General features: G+C 37.8%; 1 protein-coding gene across 1 annotated transcript in view; it reads right to left on the reverse strand.

Annotated features, from left to right (window-relative positions):
- Positions 1–1,504: 1,504 nt before the first annotated feature.
- LOC126214768 (uncharacterized) overlaps positions 1,505–21,540 on the reverse strand; it is a 46,599-nt gene continuing 26,563 nt past the window's right edge. Inside the window, exon 4 of the mRNA XM_049941469.1 lies at positions 1,505–2,129. Coding sequence (XP_049797426.1) covers positions 1,912–2,129 — 218 coding nt within the window. The 3' untranslated portion in view covers positions 1,505–1,911. The remainder of the gene's footprint in view (positions 2,130–21,540) is intronic.

Genomic DNA, 21,540 nt, shown 5'->3' on the forward strand with positions numbered 1-21,540 from the left:
ATTTAGGGTACCAATTATATAAAAATTCTGGCAAAATGCAATGTCTTTTTTGGACTTGCGTTGGTTATATCAGGGTTACAATTACCGAACTATATGGGAAAAAACATAAATTAGGTACAATCTCAACATGCACACACCTTATTCAACATGTAAATGTCACTAAAGATATTCAGAATTAGGTTATGACATGTTCAATATACCTGCCACCATTGGCGACGATGTGGTGCAGACAAATAGCAAAATTCTGCATGATGCCCTGAAGTGTCGGAACATCACTGCTGTCGACGACCTCCTGAATGGCTGTTTTCAGCTCTCCAATGGTTTTAGGGTTATTGCTGTGCACCTTGTCTTTATTATAGTGGCACAAAAAGGAATCACATGTGTTCCGATCCAAAGAATACAGTGGCCAATTGAGGTCTATGCCAGACATCAAACACTCTCCTGCTTTGATGGGTTTGAGCTCCGTCTTGCATGAACCGCATCCTGTCGAAATCAGGACCACTTTGGATAATGGGGATGAAATCATTTTCCAAAACCTTCAGTAGTCACTGTGCTATCAAGGAATATCGCACTGATTACTCCGTGCAGTCCCCCATTCAGGGTGAAGAGACTTCTCAATAATGAAATGCAGATTTTCAGTCCCTCAAATGCATCAATTTTGCTTATTGATGAACCCATCCAAATGACAGTGGACTTCATCACTAATCCAAACCATCATGCACATACTGATTCCCATCATGCCCTGTAGTCAACTGTGGAGTTTGAACATCCTCAAGCAAACTGTTCAGAAGTTATGATGATTTTATTTCATATAGTTTAATAATTGTCACCTTGTATGTGTCATTATCACACCATTTCTATGGAGACTATAAACTGTGAGGAATGGAAGTCAGTTTACTCCACACAGCAAAATCATTAAATACTTGCAAGATATCATGGATGGGGAGAGGGAACTTGTTGTTTATAGTGTATGAATTAATAATGCAATCATCTGATATAACTTTATAAATAGACTTTCATTGAAATGACTGTTTATATAGTGACAAAAATACAATGGAAATGCAGTTGTAAACAAGAATTTTACAGATTTTATTTACAATACCACTGATACAAATTAGATTTCATAACTATTCCTAGGTTTGAAGTATATATATATGCAAAAAGAAGATAGCAAATTCCCCAACTGTAAGGTGTTTCAGGTAAAGATATATCTCAAATGGTCACTTCAGTGATTGACAGAAAGACAATACTATGAAAGAAACTAAACTACATTTGATATTGAGATCTTAATCATGTTCAAGAACATGCATATACTTATACATATAGTAATTACTGAAATAAGTGTTATCAATCTCTCAATCACTAATCTGTATCTTAAATTGTATATTCAGTCATAACATGTTACAACAAAAATGGAAGCACATACATTTTGAAACCCAATTCTTTGTGGATTTGTACTGTAATATTTGTGTATTCATGATGTTGTTCATGAGAACAATGCTTTGTTTATACAAATGTCAATCTGATGTTTTGTTTATACAAATGTCAATCTTAAGTATAAAGCTATTATAAATTGAGCTCTTCAGTGAAAGAAGTGTTTTTCCTTTATGTTAATTGTCTTGTCTTATATACCTATAGTTAATAATAAGATTGTCTATTGTCAGTATAATGTACAGAGAAGCCATAACCTGCAAAATATTCATGCCTTTGTTGATACTAAAATTCATCTTGCCATCATTTGACATCTCATAATACATGGAAAGGTTGCTTTCCACAAATCTTTTGAAGTTTTAGTATGAAGTTAATTTTGTATGCTTAAATTAAATATAGTTTTTCATAATGAGAATGAAGATGACAAATGTTCTTTCACAGGAGCTATAAAATTCTAAACTGTGAAACCAGAAATGAATGTCAGACAGAAGGTGACAGTAATACATATTGGTTGTCCAATAGCCTCAGACCGGTAGTAGGCGCGATGGTGGCCATACTGGTGGCCTGCTCCACGCCACACGGTCTTACTGAAGCCGCGCCCTGCAGCACTGGCACCCCTGCCACCACGGCCACTGCCTCTTGCTTCAGCCAGAAGCAAGAGTGACATCCAAAAGCATAGCTGCCATATAGCCCACATCCTGCGTAAATACATAAATAAATATATATCTTGCTTCAATGCCTCACCACTTTTCTTTTGGGCAAATAAAAGTCAAAATCGCGAATAGAGCTTAGAGACAAAACATAAAATTTTTTATTTTGAATTTTTCTATTTTTTTTGTTACCAATGAAAAAGGTTTATTTTTGTATTTGAACTACCACTCATTAAATCAGGATTCATTACATAAAACCAGCCAGCTGCTGCTCCTGCAGTTATATAACTGGATGCTGTTTGCCTTCTGCACTGAAATTTATCAAAGAACAATCATTAACATGCCATAAGAATAGAGCCCTGTTTACACTGAATGTTGCTATATGTCTTACAACTAACAGAGTTCTTAGTTTTTTGAAGCTGTACAACAATATAATAGATGGATGGATTGGCGATTTTATAAATTGGGAAGAACTATTCAGCTGACGTTTCCCACCAACAGAAGCTTGACTGTTTTTAAATGCTTATCTGCAAATAAGAAACTATTCAGACAAGAAATTAATCAGAGACATGATTTAGATAATTGAATACAAAATGTAGGAATGATTATCACGAGATGGCTTCATCTGACAAGATTTTCACACATACCAGATGCGTAAACTTGATGCCATCACTAGTTTTGTTGCAGTCTTCGGTCCAAAGACTGGTTTGATGCAACTCTTCACACTAATCTATTCTGTGTAAGCTTCTTCATCTCTGTAGCTTCCTATGGTCAAGGTTTCGGCATCCTCTACAGTTTTTACCCCTAAATTTTCCTCCATTACCAAACTGACAATGCTTTATAGTCTTCTGTACATGGCTTTATTCCAGACAAATACCTTCATAAAAGGCTCGCTAACATTTCAGTTAATAATCATATTGAGACAAGTTCTTCTGTCCATGTTTGGTTTCAAATAAATTTGTTTCTGGAAGGTGTCTGCTGCCACAGCATTCCCAGTTATAAAATGCAAGATAAATAACATTTTTACACTAAGTTTTATATGGTTGCAGATGACGAACTGTGAAAGGAAAACAACTGCAATGCAAAACATAAAAAAAAGGAAAACCACAGCATGTGGTAACTAGTTATACACACAAAATTTTGTGTTTTCCAAATATGTAAATAATTTCTTAAAAAATTGAGTTACTACGTGTTCAAGTAGTAAAGAGCATTTTTCCTTTTGTTTAATAGAAAGAAGCTAAACGCCCTCCGATAATGCTGAAACCTCACTTGGCATGTCCAGGGTAACAGAAGAAAAGAAAAAAAAATGTGTTTTGCTCAAAGCAGACTCCTTCCAAGAACAGATTTATTTAAATTAATGTTCAATCCTAACAAATTTCTAAGTTTTAAGAAATGATTTTCTCACTGTTTTGAGGAAGTGTCGTGGATTTAAGGTCTTGTTTCCACTTTTGTCTTACAATTTTTTGTCTCATTTTTCTCACCACTTCATATCTCCCATCTCATCTTCATTTACTTCATCTTCCTATTCCGTAATACTGTCTTCAAGTTAATTTTTTTTTGTTTACCCTTCTATATATTGCTTCCACCTTTCAGCTTTCCCTTCTTTGATTAGTACTGGGTTATCTACTGAGATACTAATATTCATACAAATACTTCTCTCTTCTCCAAAGGTTTCTTTAATTATCCTATCTTTCCAGAAGCTTCTGCAATTTTACTTTTCTCCTGTACCCACTCTTCCTTAAAAAGTTTTCAGTTTCTACCACTCTCAATTTTTAGACATCCCTATTCTTTTCAGCCTGCTTCTTTTGCAGTTCTATATTTTCTCCTTTTGCTAATTAAATTCAATATCTCATTTGTTACCCAGGGATTTCTACTGGAGGAACTCACTATTCAGATACAAACCAAAATATAATTTAGGCTCTTGTGTCCATATAGTATTCGACAATTCATATAAGACCCTGAAAATACACTACCAGACATGAAATTGAAGTGCTTACAAGGGAACCTCCCCATCGCACCCCCCTCAGATTTAGTTATAAGTTGGCACAGTGGATAGGCCTTGAAAAACTCTATCCAGATCAGTCGAGAAAACAGGAAGAAGTTGTGTGGAACTATGAAAAAATAAGCAAAATATACAAACTGAGTAGTCAATGGGCAACATCAAGGAGAATAAGAGCTCATGAGCGCCGTGGTCCCGTGGTTACCGTGAGCGGCTGCGGAACGAGAAGTCCTTGGTTCAAGTCGTCCATTGACTGGAAAGTTTAATTTTTTTATTTTCAGACAATTATTATCTGTTAGTCCGTCCGTCCGATGCAAGGTAACTGCGCCGTAGTATGGGGACACCACACCTAAACAAACATCGAAACACACGAAGTCAGTTGACTACAGCGCACGGAAGAGAGAGTGTTCCTGCTAACAAGGCTCCATGGCTGGCAGTTGACTGTTCACTACTTTGGATGAGAGTGCATTAAATACGTGAGATGTATTCCGTGGGCAATATGAATCCAGCAAATATAGCTCGGGCCTTCAATAACAATCCCACGGTTTTGCGGTGCGGTCACAAAACACCAGCACTAAACTTATTACAGTGAACAGAGACGTCAGTGAACGAACGGACAGATCATAACTGTGAAAATAAAGAAAGTAAAATTTTCACTTGAGGGAAGACTTGAACCAAGGACCTCTAGTTCCACAGCGAGTCACGCTGACCACGGGACCATGGCGCCCGTAGGCTACCACAGTTCTTGATGTTGCCTATCTTGCACATGGACTACTAAGTTTGTATATTTTACTTACTTTTTTCATAGTTCCACACAACTTCTTCTTGTTTTCTTGATTGATCTGTGTTCAGTTTTTCAAGGCCTATCCACTGTGCCAACTTATAACTAAATCTGAGGGGGGGGGGGGCGATGGGGAGGTTCCCTTGTTAGAAGAAATGGTCAGATGTCAATGTAACTTCATACAAATACATACCATTGGCAGGTAAATATTAGAGTGGCAATTCTCTGTAATGTGTAGTAAGACCAACAGAGTATTTAGTGTTGTTGGTGTTTAGTGTTGCTACTAGGCCTGGACAGAGTATATAAGGGGCATGAAAAGTATCTGATGTTTAGTGAGTGCTGTGAAAGACACAGAGTTGCTGCCTGCTCATGTCAGACAAATTTATCAGCACCTGAAAGAGTTTGAAAGGGACCTCATTGTGGGTCTCCTTTGGACAGATAGTTGAATTGTGCAGTATTCAGAATTTCAGGGCATTTGAATGTGATAATGGCCCCACGTGTAAATGTAGGGAAATGCAAGGGCAGGCATACTTGTCAAGTTTCTGGTTAATCATGTCTAACTACCATAAGGGAAGATCACCATATTGTGCACCAGGCACATTGTAACCCATTCACAGCTTTGCCTGCCATCTGAGAACAAATTATGAACACCCTCGAACATTCTGTGTCATCTTGCATCATTGCTTGGAGACTAGAAGCAGCTGGACTAAGGAATTACTGCCCAATGTGTAGGCTGCCAATACCACCACAACACAAACACTTGCACTCGGAGTGGTGCCGTGATTAGGAAGCATGGACTGCTAATGAATGGCATCACATTGTGTTCAGTGATGAATTGTGGTTCTGCACTACCCTAAATGAGGATCATAGGAAAGTATGGTGGAGACGTGGGTTAGGTCTCATTCTTCCAATGTTTTGGAGAGGCACTGTGGTGTTACTACTGGTCATGGTGTGGTGAACCATCGGCTATGACTTATTGAGGGAACTCTGATGGCACAGTGGTACATCATGGACATCCTACATCCTCATGAGTTACCTCTCATGTGGCAGAATTGCTGTTTCAACAGGGCAATGCATGTCTTCATATGGAATGTGTGTCTGTGAACTGTCTGCATGATGTTGAGGTATTCCTGTAGTCAATCCCCAGATCTGTCCCCTGTAGAACACATGTAGAACCAGCTAAAGTGTCAACTATGTCCCAGTGCACTATCCAGGATATCAAGAACCAATTACGCATTTGTGGGCCAGCTTGCCTCAGAAGAGGATGCAACAGCTTTATGATACTGTTCCAGACAGAATCAGTACTTGCAGCCAAGCTGAGGGGATGAAACGTCACACTTACAAGTGAGCTCATACTGCCGAGTTCTCTGTAAGTTTGACTTGATATTGCAAATCACTGAAATAACATCACCTACTCTCTCAACCTGTAAAGTTTGATTTAATTTCCCTCTCCTCTTCTGAGTGCATTACTTTTTATATATGCAGTTGAAATTTAAAAAAAACTTAAAGTAGGAAACTACTCATTATTGTTTTTTATTTATGTACTAGGTCTACAACTTTGCTTCCACCATTTTTTTTTTGTTGTTGTTCGAGACTTTATTGTGAAAAACTTACAAAAAATTATGATTCATGGTATTGCCCATTGCTGGCCACTACATTCTCCCATCTTTCGGATAGCATACAAATCACGAGGCGGAAGAACTGGGCGTCTTTTGTGGGGATCCATGAATTGATTCAATTTTGGACTTGTTCACATGACTGGAAGTGCTGGTTAGCCAGACTGTATGCTGCTGATCAAAAAAGGTGGTAGTCAGAGAGAGCAATGCATGGAGAATACGGCACGAGGGATGGGACCTCTCATTTCAACGTTTCCATGTATATTTTGGCAGGTTTTGCAACATGGGGCCGAGCACTGACCTGCTGCAAAATTACCTTTACATGTCTATCGCTGTATTGTGGCCATTTGTGTTTCAGTGCTGGGCTCAAATGCATCAATTGCTTTCAGTAATGATGTCCTGTGACTGTCTTCATCTGTTTCAGTAGCTACGAAAATGTTCTGTCTTCCACCGCCTTTGACATCAAAATCACCATTCTTAAGGCATTGAAAACTATGCTCTGCATGTTCTTCCACTAATAGTTCCCTCACCATTGGCCTTACCCAGCATTTTAAGAGCCAAAGCCACAGATTTCTTCATGTTAAAGCATAAAATTAAAACTTTCCGCAAATGGTGAGAAATGGGTACGTAAGTTAATGTAGTTAATCGAGAATAATCTTATAATGCAATCACAAATTGACTAATATTTCACATGGTATTGTAATCAGGACATTCAATGTATGAACAGGAACACTCTCTACCAAGGCCTACTGTTGAGCTCCATATGTACTTCCATGTGTCCTTAACAAATTGCTTTAAGTGTGAAGTGTTTGTTATTCTTGGCAAACGTGCTACTATAACTGGTACATTGTTCTGAATTTTATGTGATAGTTTATTGGGGATGCTGTATATCCCAGACACTGGACATTGCAACAGCACCAATAAGGCTTTGCAACAGTCATCTCCTTGAAGCATGGGAACCCATATACAAACAGGCCACATTTTCAAGGCACCAATGAATACAAAAGAATTGGTGATGCAGCTGCATGTCAGGCATCCATCAGTGTTTTTGGGATACTGTGGTGAGGATCCAATGTAATCTTATATTATGCATTAATTTTCTTTGTAAATGGTTAAGAATGCCCTGTTCCTTACCACATCAAACCTTCATGATTCTAAGAGTAGTACAGACAATTCAGAAAGCACAATTCCACATTCAGCATGTGTGTGGCCAGTGAGTCCCGCCTTCCCAACCCTGTCTGTGTCCTGGTTGCACCAAGACTTGTTGACACCCAGGCTCGGCTGGGTACCCGACGAGCTGTGGGCTTCAGTGGCGCATTGCAGTCCATACACTATGTTGGTAGTACAGCTGAGCTCGACTACTCACGGTGTGGAGTGGTTGGCCACAGCTGGGCTCAGGTGGGTAAATGTGACACGACGCACAGCTCTGCTAGGAAGACCACATGACTTTGCGTGAAACACTGTATCAACACTTGTGGTGTCATGTGTCTCTCCATAGGAGTGTTGAGTCATGTGTCTCTCCATAGGAGTGATGTGTAACCTTACATATTCTTACTGATGAATGAGCCTTACAAATGAAGGAAGACCACATGACTGTGTGAAACACTGTATCAACACTTGTGATGTCACATGTCTCTCCATAGGAGTGACGTGTAACCTTACACATTCTTACTGATGAATGAGCCTTACAAATTAAAACCACAGAACAAGTTACTACATTTATTCGAAATGGGACGTTGATCACAGTATCTTTACATGAGGAAGTATCTGCACAGATGCAAATATAGATGATCCTAGCATTTCCAGCCTACTTTGGAAAAGATCAAAGCCCTTGGAGATCACATATATTCCTGATAATAGTCATGAATTTATTCAGACAAATTGAATGTCAATGGAATGTCATTCAGATTTTATTGTTCTTTAGACTTATATGCAGAGGTTTTGTGTTGGATTTTCTGGTTTCACAGAAGCCTGATGACATCCATTTGATGTTGTAAATGTTAATGCACAATATATGGATTACATATATGAAAGATTTTCGTATATTGTTCCAGAAAAGTAGGAGTAGTAATGTTACATTTCCTTACAGAAATAATCAAGCATGGAGGAGGTGAAGTCTTTCATCCTGCATTCAAGGCAAGGACTGACAGCAAAAACTTAAAGAAGAAACAATATTAAGACTTCATTGAACAATTCACTCCAATCAAATGAAGACATTACATTTGCTGTGCCTTAGTGCTATATGCAGTTCTAATTATTTCTGAAGGAGAGGCAGAAACAACAGTGATAAGAATGCTTACTAAACATAATTATTTGAGAACAACAAACAATTTTTAAGAGAAGAATTATTGTGAAATTATGTTGTTGCCCTTGACAACCAGATAAGTAATTGACTGACAAGAATTAATGCACATATCAATACACACACTAAAAACCAGATATTAATAAGAAATCTATTACTGATGAAAGATGGTTAAAACTGATGGCACCACTTATGACAAGGCAGATTATTAAGACTGCAAGTTGGAAGATTGGTGGCTGGTAGCTGTAACAGGAGACAATTGTTTTTGATCTGTGACTTATGACTATGCAGCAGCTATCAGAACAAGTGGTGGTTGCTCTACAACTTCATGGTGCCATCAAGATGCAGCAGCACAGCACATTCTGCCATGTGTGCAAAGCATGGCTCCAGTGGCATCAGATGGATGCAGCATCTTTATAAGGCCATTAGTGGGCCTCTGGGGTCTAAGTTGTCAAATGTATTTGTTACTTGTAACTACATCCAGAGTAATCTCATTGTTGTCACTCCATGACCTAGTAAGTCATAATTGTTTTGTAATCGTGTATTTCATTGTATTCCTTGTTAAAATACAAGTGGAAACAAGTGAGGGTAGGATTTTCATGTGTTCTGTCTCCTGTGATTTTCCTGCCATTTGGCTTTTTCATGGAGGCTCTGCTCCAGTCACTCCTGCAAAAACAGCAGATGAATACAGCCATGTTGGAACAGTCATTGGCTATGTCGACCCAGGCTCTGCTGTCGGTTGTTCAGCTTCCACCATTCCAACCCTATAATGAATCCGTGGATGATTGGGATGTTTATGAGTAGCAGCTTTATCAACATTTCATGGAATACCAGATGGCTGACAGGGAGGTCTGTGAGATAATTTTCTTATCATGGATACCCCTTGTATGTATCACTTATTGTGCCAATTAGATCCTCTGCAAGAGCCAACACCATTTTCAATCAATGACATGTTTTGCATACTGCCCTCCTCTCATCACAAGTCAGGGTGTAAATACCTTGGGACAGCTGGGAAATCAAGGAACAACATGGGAATTTCTTCATCAGAGAAAAATTCAGGAAAAACCCTGGAATTTTTTTGAACTATGTGAATTTTTCATTGTTTTAGTTTTCAGTCAAATTTTTGTAATTTTGACTGGTAGGAACTGATACTCAAACAAAGAATTTCACTTTAGCCCACTGATGCAGAATAATACTGCAGCAATGCGAGAATAACACCAAAATAAAACTTCAGTTGTAAAGAAAAAGCACCATTTACAAAAACTAAACACTGCACACACAAGCATCTGCTGGCTGCAAAATCTGTCAAAGGCTTTAGGATGAAGACTATGCAATACTTCATAATAATAAACTGCTTTTGATGGGTGTGATGTAACAACTGTTTACATTTCTAACAGGTCACAGGAAAATATTGTGAATGGTGGTTTGAGAAGTGTTACTTTCAAAGTAAATTTCCTTTCTTATGTTAAGTGTTGAGAAATTTCTTAAATCACAGATTGCTTGACTCTTATCAAAACTTAACATTTTGAGGACCAGCCACTTAGCAAAATTTCAGGTCCAGAAGAACAGCCATTTATGCTGCTGTTTAAAATTTTACTGGTAATTTGTGTTTAATATATCTTAAAGAGTAACACCCACACAGTAAAAAAGACCAAGCCAACATTAGTTTTTTCATATTGATATTAGACCTTTCATAATTACAAATTATGCAATAATGAAACGTATAACTATACTTTAAAAAAAAAAAAAAATGCAAAGGGAGTTCTTGAGTATTTTTGCACATAGCTGAAGTGATTGACAGAACATGTTCTCAGACATGTAACTCACAAAGTGTTGAGTGCACAACAGTGCTTGTCAGAAATGGAATATTCAGCTCTGCAATTTATGCCATGCTCTTAGGATCTTGTGTAACCATACCCTTGAAAAAACAGCAAAAAATTTTTGATGACCGGTGTTATATGTGAATGATTAGCTTTTCTTGTAGGTATATTGTATGTATAGTAATTTGAACCATTAACTTTTTCTATTTATGTGCTTATGCTACTTAAAAGTGATGTTGTTATCAGTGATTACATCAAATGTCCTATGCTGTGAATATCTGCTGTATTGGCTGGTGAGATCATGTGATGTGAGCTATGATTGGCTGTCAAAAGCGAGTAGCACTGTGCTTCAGAAGTTGCTGTTCTGCATTTGGTGGAATTCAAGTTTATATTTTCATAATACGAAAATATGCAGTGTATATGCTGCTGCGCATCAAAGATCTTTCTAAAATGCATTGTTTTTGCTGGATTTTGTTTCCTAAAATATTGGGAAGTTCTAAACAGGTGTCTAAAACCCTTACCATTGATAAGTTTTACAGCTCCAAGGGAAAGTATATTGTCTCTTAACATGAGAAAAAAATGTACTTTCACATGGGCTATAGTGGCTTTTCACCAGGAAAAAAGTGTATTTTTAACCAGAAAATCCAGGAGTTTTTTTCTTATCCATTTATACACCTTGCAAGTCTATGAATATGGTTGCTGTGCATTGAATTCTACCAATGTTGTAACAGCTGCAGCAGTTGTATCCAGCTGGTGTGGCCAAGCTTCACAGCCTCAGTCACAAGTGTTGATTTGTCATGGTTAAATCTCTGAGTTTTATGTGGATACCATGGTCTGAGATGCAGTCATTCATTTGGCACCTGATAAGGAGGTGTGTCAACATACCCTCCAGTTTGAGGACCCATCAATAAAGCAAATTTTGAATTTTGCACAGTTGTTAGATCTTTTACACCACAGGCTGTCAATTAGAGACTTGGAGTGAGGTCACTGTTGTTACAATGTGTAGCTCCAGCACAAGGAGACTGGCGTGCTGGGGGAGGAGGAGGCTGCTGCAGGACACACAAGCCAACCGCACCAATGCAGACAAACACATTGCTGGCATTAGCTCCAGTAAACACCATTTCTTTCATGCCTCTCTTGTTTTGTACAGTATGAGTGGACAGCTCACCCCAAGCAGTCAGCCTCTTTCCATAAATGTAAAAAAAAGTGGTGATATGTCAATATCTTTACTCTCTAAAGAATCACTGCAGGTCTCAATGGACATCAATATTCATACTGTTTTTTGTTGTGTTTGCCATTGTCTGCAGGCCAAAACAAACTTTTAATTGAAGTATGGTTGATGGATCAGCCATTATGCCCACAAGTTGACACATCCCTTTTCAACTCCCAGACATACGCCAGGCTTAGGTCCCTAACATTTGCGTGCATTGAATGTCAGTTGGTAAGCTATAACAAACAGCATATTCCTATATTTCACTAGTTCACAGTCAACACAGTTTCCAAGTTAATTACTTGTTCCATTACATAATTGGTGGTTACTGATGCAAGTACTGAAAATATGTTTGGGTTACTGGCTTTTGCTATTTTTGGTTTTTCTATTGCAGTTGCGGTGCATATGATGTCAGACCAAGTGCCTTAACACAAGTTGGATTCATCATGTTCTGAGTTTTTGGATCTGTATGTTGTGGGGTTAGGTTGTGCAAAAATTTCATAGCACACATGGCCCTCAAACCCTCCATCCACCCTCATTTTTTTGGGTGTGGCCAGTACCAGGAGCTTTATGTGACTAAGTCAAGATGGAGCTGGATCATTTATTGTCGTTGGATGTGATTAAACCAATCTCCTCATGTGAATGAGCTACGCTCTTAGTGATTGTAAAGAAGCTGTTTGGTCACTTTGGCTCTATGGCAACTTCAAGATCATTATTAATCCACAGGCAGCCATAGACATGTACACACCTACCTTACTTGGGGCAATTGCTCATAAAGTTGACTGGGGCTCAATCGTTTCAACAAAAGTTGCCTGAGTGGAAAAATGTTTGGCCCTGAGTGAACTAGGTGGAAAAATGTGTAAATAATTTAGCACTAATTGCAATGAGATCAGTTGTTAAGTAGTACTTAATGTTGATTTATCTGGAAAGTTTTATTTTTTATTGTAACATAAAATTCTAATATAATCACAGCTTAACATCTGCAATAAAAGAGAAAACTACCGATGAAAGGGGAAGAGCAAGAGTAATATGTTTATTTAAGTTGGATTGTATGACATGGAGGGAAAAAAAGCCCTCATGGGAATCACATTCTTTGTGAATTTTGTAGACTGACACCTATAAGGTGTATTTCTTCATGCTTCATTTTCCATACAAGGATCCTCCTCTCCTACTATCCTGTATACTTTAATCACATTGTCTTCAACTATTTTTAACTACCAGAAAGGTATTTGTGATCAGGCTGGATAAGCAGGTAACATGGCACTTTTAGTGGTTGTAAAAGTGTACTCCACCCATTGTATTAAGAAGTGGAGAACTGCAGAGTTAGCTGTTATGTAACACTTCCTGTGTGAGAAATATCATTGTAGTCACACTTACTTTGTAGGAACTTTTTCTTTTGTAAAAAGTCCTGGTGGTACCAACTACCTCAATAATTCAAAAGTAAAATATTTGTATTATTGAGACAGCTGATAGAATCAGAACTATTTACAAAAGAAAAATTTTCTACAATGTAAGTGTAGCTACAATGATATTCCTCACACACTGGAAGTGGTACATAACAGCTGACTCTGCAGTTATCCACTTCTTAGTACAATGGGTGCAGTACACTTTTTTTGTGTTATTAGACCATGTTGGATCAGGCAAAACTTTTTGATTCTTTTCCCTTTTTTTCCACACTGCTCTAATTTTTTCTGCATGGGCTCTCCATGTTGTTTTGACTTTCTTCGGAGCTTTGTTCTCTGACGTAACTTACCATCTGTCAACTTTCTGCTAAACTACCTTTCTATCCAAAATATCTGAATAATTTATCTGAGCTTTTTGTAGGTCCTTTTTAACCTCTTGTATCCAGGGTATGTTTTAAGTCCTTCTGTGTATTTAAGAATTTGTGCATACGTGTTGTTTTGGGAAGCCTAGAGACGTGCCTTTTTCTAATGTCTGCTGCAAGGTTGGACAATTTTTCAGTTGTTTGACGAGATTGTAGTCTATAGCCCTCTTCTGTTTTCTTTGGCTGTAGCATCTTTTAAGATTTTACGTTCTTCCTTTAATTAGTTTTCTAGGTAACCTTTTATGTGGACTGTCAGGGTTTCACTGGCATACAGGACTTGGGGAGAAGAGGAGCTTGTGGCACAAGTTGACTAGAAGAAGGGATCGGTTGGTAGGACATGTTCTGAGACATCGAGGGATCACCAATTTAGTATTGGACGACAGCTTGGAGGGTAAAAATCATAGAGGGAGACCAAGAGATGAATACACTAAACAGATTCAGAAGGATGTAGGTTGCAGTAGGTACTGGGAGATGAAGAAGCTTGCACAGGATAGAGTAGCATGGAGAGCTGCATCAAACCAGTCTCAGGACTGAAGACAACAACAACAACAACACAGGACTTCAGGTTTTAATACTATATTATAGTGCCTAATTTTAGTGTTTTTGGACAAGCATTTTTTTATTGTACATCTTGTAGCTTCTTCTATAGGCTCTCTTTAGTTTTCGGAGGCGAATGTTCCATGCTGTTTTCTCTCATCCTATAGGTTCAAGGACTTCACATAAGTAATTTAAAATATTGGGCTCCATTGATATGACTGTATTTTATAGTCAAGTTTTGGATGTCAGTTTTTGTGGCAATGAACTCAGACTTTAGGAAAGATATTCACAGACCAAATTTCTCTGCAAGTTCTTTAAGGGTTTCAACTTGTTCGATTGCTGTTATCTCATCATGTGCTAGTAATGCTAAGTCATCAGCAAAAGTTACACATGAAATTCTCATGTCATTCTTGACTCACTTCATCTGTATAGGTTTCCAGCAGTTTTTGTTCTTAAATTCATTTTCCCATTTGCGGATGACCTTGTCCAGCACAAGGTTGAATAGAAGAGGAGACAGACCATTGCCTTGTCAGATGCCAGTTTTGATCAGGAAGGGCTTGGATATTTCACCCATGAATTTCACCTTGGAGGTAGTATCAGTCAATGTTTCTTTGATGAGGTTAAGGGTTTTTGGATCTAACCCTTGGTCTTCAAGGATATCTAAAAGTGCTTGTCGGTCAACTGAGTTGTACGCCTTTTTAAAGTCAACAAATGTGCAAATTATTGGGCTGTTTCTGACTGCTTTGTATTTTAGCACGATATTTAGATTGAAAATTTGTTCTGTGCAGGATCTACTGGGGCAAAACCCACCATGGTATTCACTAATTTTGTTTTCCAGTTGCTCTTGTGCTCTTTGAAGAAGACAGGCTGATAGAACTTAGGATGCTGTGTCATAATACATGTTTTATGGGAGGAAATAGGGTACACGTACCAAGGAAGTAGGGTCTACACATGTGCTAAGGTAGGGGAGGGATTTGGCACATAGGGACACCATCTCTGTAGAGTAAAGGAGGAGTGAAATGTGTCTGAGGATATAGGTGCAAAAGATAATTTCAACAGAAATACAATATTTAATGTTTCGAGACTTGCTCCAATGTTGTGCAGATGGAAACTTTCCTTGTGAAAAGTGAAGAAAAATAATTGAGCGGGAAACTATTAAAGAGAGTTTATGAAGAGTGTCTGAATTTTTGTAATACAAATAATAGATGTCTAAAAGACAAGGGTGTTACAAAATAAAAGTTTAAGATTTCAAAGTACTCAGAATGTAATTCCACCAACATAATTACTAAGACAAAATTGTAAAACTATTATAAAAGGACAAGGCAGCCAGAATCTATTGTTTTCTCATGAAAATTGCATGTTTTAAAAATTCTGTCTTCTAATGTCATGAAAGGACATTACTACAACTTTACAGCAGTGCCATTAAAAGGCGTTAAGAGAATGTTGCATACAAATGTAAAGGTCTTCAATAAAAGCAGAGCCATGGCTACTGTAGAATTGTTAATCATGCAAAATGAGAGGTGAATTACTTTGTTACAAGTTAGTGGTTATTAACTTTATAATGCATCAGTAATTAGAGACATTCATCAAAACAATTTGTTACCAATGTAAACTGATTGCAAAATGACAGAAGTCCTAACTATGAGTTAAGAAAAGTAGCAATATTTACTGCCAAATCACTTGTCTAAGTGGGTGGGTATGTGGTGCTACATACTACTCAAGTGAAGTCATATGACTCTCTTCACATTCTTACTCAGAAACAAAAACCATGAAACAATTTATTGTCAAGGAGAGCATAACTATTATAAGGATTAGTTATTTTATTTACATGTGATGAACCATGCGAAGGGATGATGCCTGTCTTCAAGATGGGAGGTTCATCACAGCAACTTTGCTAGAGAAAGTATCTGTGCAAACATAAATATAGAGGCTCCTAGCATCAACAGCCTACTTCGGTGAAGCATGAAGTCCTCATAGAATGCATATATTCTTGACAAGTCATGATGTTCACTAAAACAAATGAAATGTTAATGCATTGTCATTCAGATTAATTTGCTTTTTTGATAGACTTGCGTGTAGAAATTTCACATTGGATGTTCTATTTTGACAGAAGTTTGATGCTATCCAGTTGATGTTTTATATGTTAATTGACAATAAATGGGTTATAATATATGAAAGATGTTCAAATATTATTTCATAAAAATAGAAGTAACAGTATTACATTTCCTTACAGCAACAATCAAGCAAGGAGGAGATGAAGTCTCTCATAGAAACATTCAAGGAAATGATCAAGCAATGAAAAGGTAAAAAAGAAACAATATCAAATCTTCATTGAATAAATTATGTCCACCCAAAGTGAGACACTACACATGGGGGCTCATCACCTATCAGTCAGTGTTCACAGAGGGTGTTTCTAGTAGAGTAATAAATAATTCAGGATGTGGAGAAGATGCTGTGAGATGACATCATTTTGCCATCAGGAAGTCCATGGTCCTCCTCCACAGTCCTCATGAGAAAGATGGCAAATGATGTTTCTGCTTCAATTAACAGTGGCTATACTAAATCACCATGAAGGATGAACACCTTGAAGTGTTGGAAGAGAGTAAAGGATTTCTGCACTATGTATAAGCAGACTGGCAACTTGCAGATGGAGTGTGCAATTGGGCATTGCACACTTTTGGATTCATGATGTGTGATGTGTCTTTGCTACCTAAACAACGTTGTTGTTTTCTCAAAGACAATTGTAGAGCATCTAAGCCACTAAAAATCTGTGCTGGAGTGTGTCAATGATGCAGATATTCATCTGAACCAGAAAAGGTACGTCACATCATGCAAGAAATATAAATCTTGGAGAAACTAACAGAAATGAAATCTGTCCTGCTGCTGAAAATGTAACAGTGATAATATATTTTCCAACTTCTCAGTGCATTGGTGAAGTAAGAGTTTTGCCCATAGTGTGTTCTTACAACAGACACTTCAAAAAGCATTTCAGTTGCAAAGAACAGCACAGAGATGTCAAATTCTCTTGGAACAATGAGCAAGTAAACTCTTTCTGTATCCTTAATGATTTTCACAACCACATTTTCACAAGAATGTTGATGTGGAACTACACATTGAAGCTAGCACTATGGGATGGATGCAACTGTAGGAAGCTGCTGAAAGAGTGGTTGCTTACTTCTCCATAGTGCTCAGCAATTGCAAGAACAATTACTGTATAGATAAGAAACAGTGCTTCAAAATTCCAACCCTATTTAGAAAGCAGAACATTCAGTGTTGTGACTGACCATCGTTGTTTACTCTGGCTAACAAGCTTGAACCATGAGGATGCCTGACAAGGTGGAGACTGAAGTTCCAGGAATATTATGTCACCATAGAATACAAAAAAATGAAAGCAGACAAGGATGCCAACTACTTTTCATGGAATCCATTGTGGGAATATTACAGTGTTGGTGATATCCCAGTCATCACCGCACTAACGAACATTCCAGCTGAACAAAGGGAATTTTCAGCATTACTGAAGATCATAGTGGCCTTAGAGAAGGAAGAAGCTATCAAAAGTAAATTCAGATTAATGCACAGAACATTATATAAAAGGAATTGTGACCCAACGGTTCAGAAATGGTTTCTCATCATCCCAGCTGATTTGTTACCATCCACACTGAAGTATTTTCTCAATGCTCTGACATCAGGTGGTCTGGGTTTTTCATAGATCCTCAACAAAATTGGAAGTAGATATTATTGGGGAGGTCTCTACCGATCTGTCAAACTTTTATGCAAACAATTTTAAGGAATGTCAATTATACATTTATTCATCAAGAATTGTCTCACAGTAATATAGGATTTGTCATGAAATAAGTATGCTTTTATGTGGACAGGACTGATGGTCAGTTGTGGCATTGATAGAGGAACCATCCTGGAATTTACCTGAAATGAGTTAGGAAGACCACAGAAACCTCAGTCAGTATGGCCAGACAGAGAAAACTCAATCCACCCAAATATTGTGACATTGTCTTAACAACTGCACTGCCTCATTTGGCTGGTCCCTAGAGTACAATGTTATTTGATTTACACACAATTTATAAAACACAGTTCTGCATTTCATTGCTTTACACACTGAGGTCACCTCCTGGTGTCTCCCTGAGTACAGACATTCTGCAATGCAGTTGCACTAACTCCAGTTTGTTTGAAAAAATGACTCCAGGCCTGTAAACATACAACTATGCCTCATGCATGTCTTCATGTCCTCCCCTCAGTCTGCATGAAAAATTAAGCCAGCATCTCCCAAATGATTGAAATACTGAACTCAGGAGAATGACAACATATCACTTATCTTGGGACATGTTTTGCTGGTAAAAACATCACATTGTGATCATGTATTGTAATGTGTCAGTGTTATAGTTTTCTCTTTCACGATTAACCCCTACTCTGAGTCCTCTAAGTAATATTTAATTGTGTAGTAGGCATTACTTACAAAAGATGCCTAAACTTCCTTCTTTTTTTACCAGTCTTTTCCATCTCCTTGGGCAATTTATTACAAAAATTTATTCCTGACAAAAATTTTCCTTTGAATTTTTTATTTGTTTTTCCCTACTAAAATTATGCCCAAACTGGCTCTTATTTCATTATTATGTATAGAAATACTAGTGAAATAATTATTATTGTTTTTCCTGATATGCACAGCAGACTGGTACAGTTAAGATCCCCAGTTTTTAAATAGTTCCTTACAATGAGTCCAGCTACACTTTCTAGTCTTATTCTTATGGCACTTTTCTGCAGTTTGAAAATTAAAATACAATTTGTGCCTTCAAATCTCAAAGCTAAAATTGAATGTACACAAGGAGTAGCACGTGTCAAGACATTGGCCATTCCTAACTGATGGGAGAACCTGAAGAGCATAAGATGCGGATGAAATCCTTTTTGCTAGTATCTTTGCCTATTCATTCCATGTTAACCGATAATCAATACTCATCCCTAAGAATTTCGTGTTTGTTGCACAATCTATAGATTTATCCTCTATGCTTAATGCAACAAAGTTGTTTTCCCTCTTTATGCTGAAGTGCATGCATATTGTCTCCTTAATGTTTAATAATAATTTATTACAGTCCACCCCCATAGCTGAGTGGTCAGCATCAATGGCTGCCATTCGGATGGGTAAATTACAGTTTTATTAGTGGTGGGTGTCATAAGACATCCTGTGAAACTTGACTAAATGCCTTCTCTGAAAACTATCTAGAAAAGATAGTTAGGAACCCCACTCGTAATGGAAATATGTTGAATCTAATGGCAACACATAGACCTGACCTCTTTGAGGATGTTCACATTTAAACTAATATATCAATAAAGAATTTGAAACTCTCAGCACAAGGCAGGGGCATGTAGAGCAACTCTGGCTCAAGTTTAAAAGAATAATTGACCATGCACTGCACCATATTTACCCAGTAGAACAGCTTGTAATGGAAGGGAACCTCCATCACATACAGTCACTGTAAAGAATCTTCTAAAGAACTGGAGATTACTGCATAATAGGTGTAAAACAAAGCGTATGGCTATACACAAAGATGCTGAATGGAACACGTTTGGTTGTCGAGAGAGCAATGTGTGATGCCTTCAATGACTACCATAGCAGAAAAATGTCAAATGATCTTTCACAGAATCCAAAGAAATTCACTCATATGTAAAGGCTGTTAGAGGCACCAAAGTTTGTGTCCATCCCCTAGCAAATGAGATAGGAACTGAAATTGAGGGTAGCACAGCAAAAGCTGAAATGCTTAACTCCATTTTCAAATGTCCCTTTACAAAGGAAAACCCAGAACAGTTGCCACAATTTAATCCTCGTACCACTGAAAAGATGAATGAAATAAGTATTAGTGTCAGTGGTGTTGAGAAACACCTGAAATCGTTAAGTTGAACAAAGCTCCACAGCCCGATGGAATGCCTGTCACATTCTGTACTGAATTTCCAACTGAGTTAGTCCTTCTTCAACTGTAATCTATTGTAGATTCCTCAAACAAAAACCCTTGCCCAGTTTTTGGAAAAAGACACAGGTCACACCTGTCTACAAGAAGGGCAGTAGAAGTAATCCACAAAATTATCAGCCAATAACCTTGACATCAATTTGTTGTAGAATCTTAGAACATATTCTGACCTCAAATGTAATGAGGCATCTTGAACAGAATAACCTCCTCAATGCCAACCAGCATGGATTTTAAAAACATTGAGCATGTGAAACCTAACTCACACTTTTCTCATATGACATACTGAAAGCTTTGTGTCAAGGCAACCAGGTGGATGCAGTATTTCTTTATTTCTGAAAATCATTTGACCCGGTCCCACACCTACGCTTGCTGTCAAAAATTTGGTCATATGGGGTATCTAGTGAAATTTGTGACCGGATTGAGGATTTTTTGGTAGGGAGGACACATTATGTTATCTTTGTTAGAGAATCATCATTAGATGTAGAGGTAACTTCGAGTATGCCACAGGAAACTGTGTCAGGACCCTTACTGTTAATGTTCTATATTAATGATCTTGCAGACAATTTTAATAGTAAAATTAGGCTTTTTGCAGATGATGCAGTTATCTATAATGAAGTACTACCTGAAAGAATCTGTATTAATATTGAGTCAGATCTTGATAAGATATCAACATGGTGCAGAGATTGGCAACTTGCTCTAAATGTTCAGAAATGTAAAATTTTGCACTTCACAAAATGAAAAAAATGTAGTATCCTATGACTATATCAGTGAGTCACTGTTGGAACTGGCTAACTCATACAAATACCTGGGTGTAACACTTTGTAAGGATATGAAATGAAATGATCACAGAAGTTCAGTCGTGGTAGACCTTGGTTTATTGGTAGAGTACTGGGAAAGTGCAATCAGTCTACAAAGGAGATTGCTTACATACCACTCATGCAACTGTTTCTAGAATATCACTCAAATGTATGGGACCCATACCAGGCAGCACTAACAGGTGATATTGAATGTATACAGAGAAGGGCAGCATGAATGGTCACAGGTTTGTTTAATCCGTGGGAGTGTGTCACAGAGATACTGATGGAACTGAGCTGGAAGACTTTTGAAAATGGAGATAAACTATTCCAAGAAAGCCTACTAACAAAGCTTCAAGAACTGGCTTTCAATTATTACTGTAGGAATAACTAGTACCCCTATATACTGCTCACATAGGGATCATGAGGATAAGATTAGAATAATTACTGTACTCACAGAAATGTTCAAACAATCATTCTTCCCATGCTCCATACATGACTGGAACAGGAAGGAACCATAATAGCAGGTACAACGGGATGTACCCTCTGCCATGCACCTCATGGTGGTTTGCAGAATATAGATGTAAGTGTGGATGTACA

The sequence above is a fragment of the Schistocerca nitens genome, chromosome 1, assembly GCF_023898315.1.
Source record: "Schistocerca nitens isolate TAMUIC-IGC-003100 chromosome 1, iqSchNite1.1, whole genome shotgun sequence".
Classification (NCBI taxonomy): domain Eukaryota; kingdom Metazoa; phylum Arthropoda; class Insecta; order Orthoptera; family Acrididae; genus Schistocerca; species Schistocerca nitens.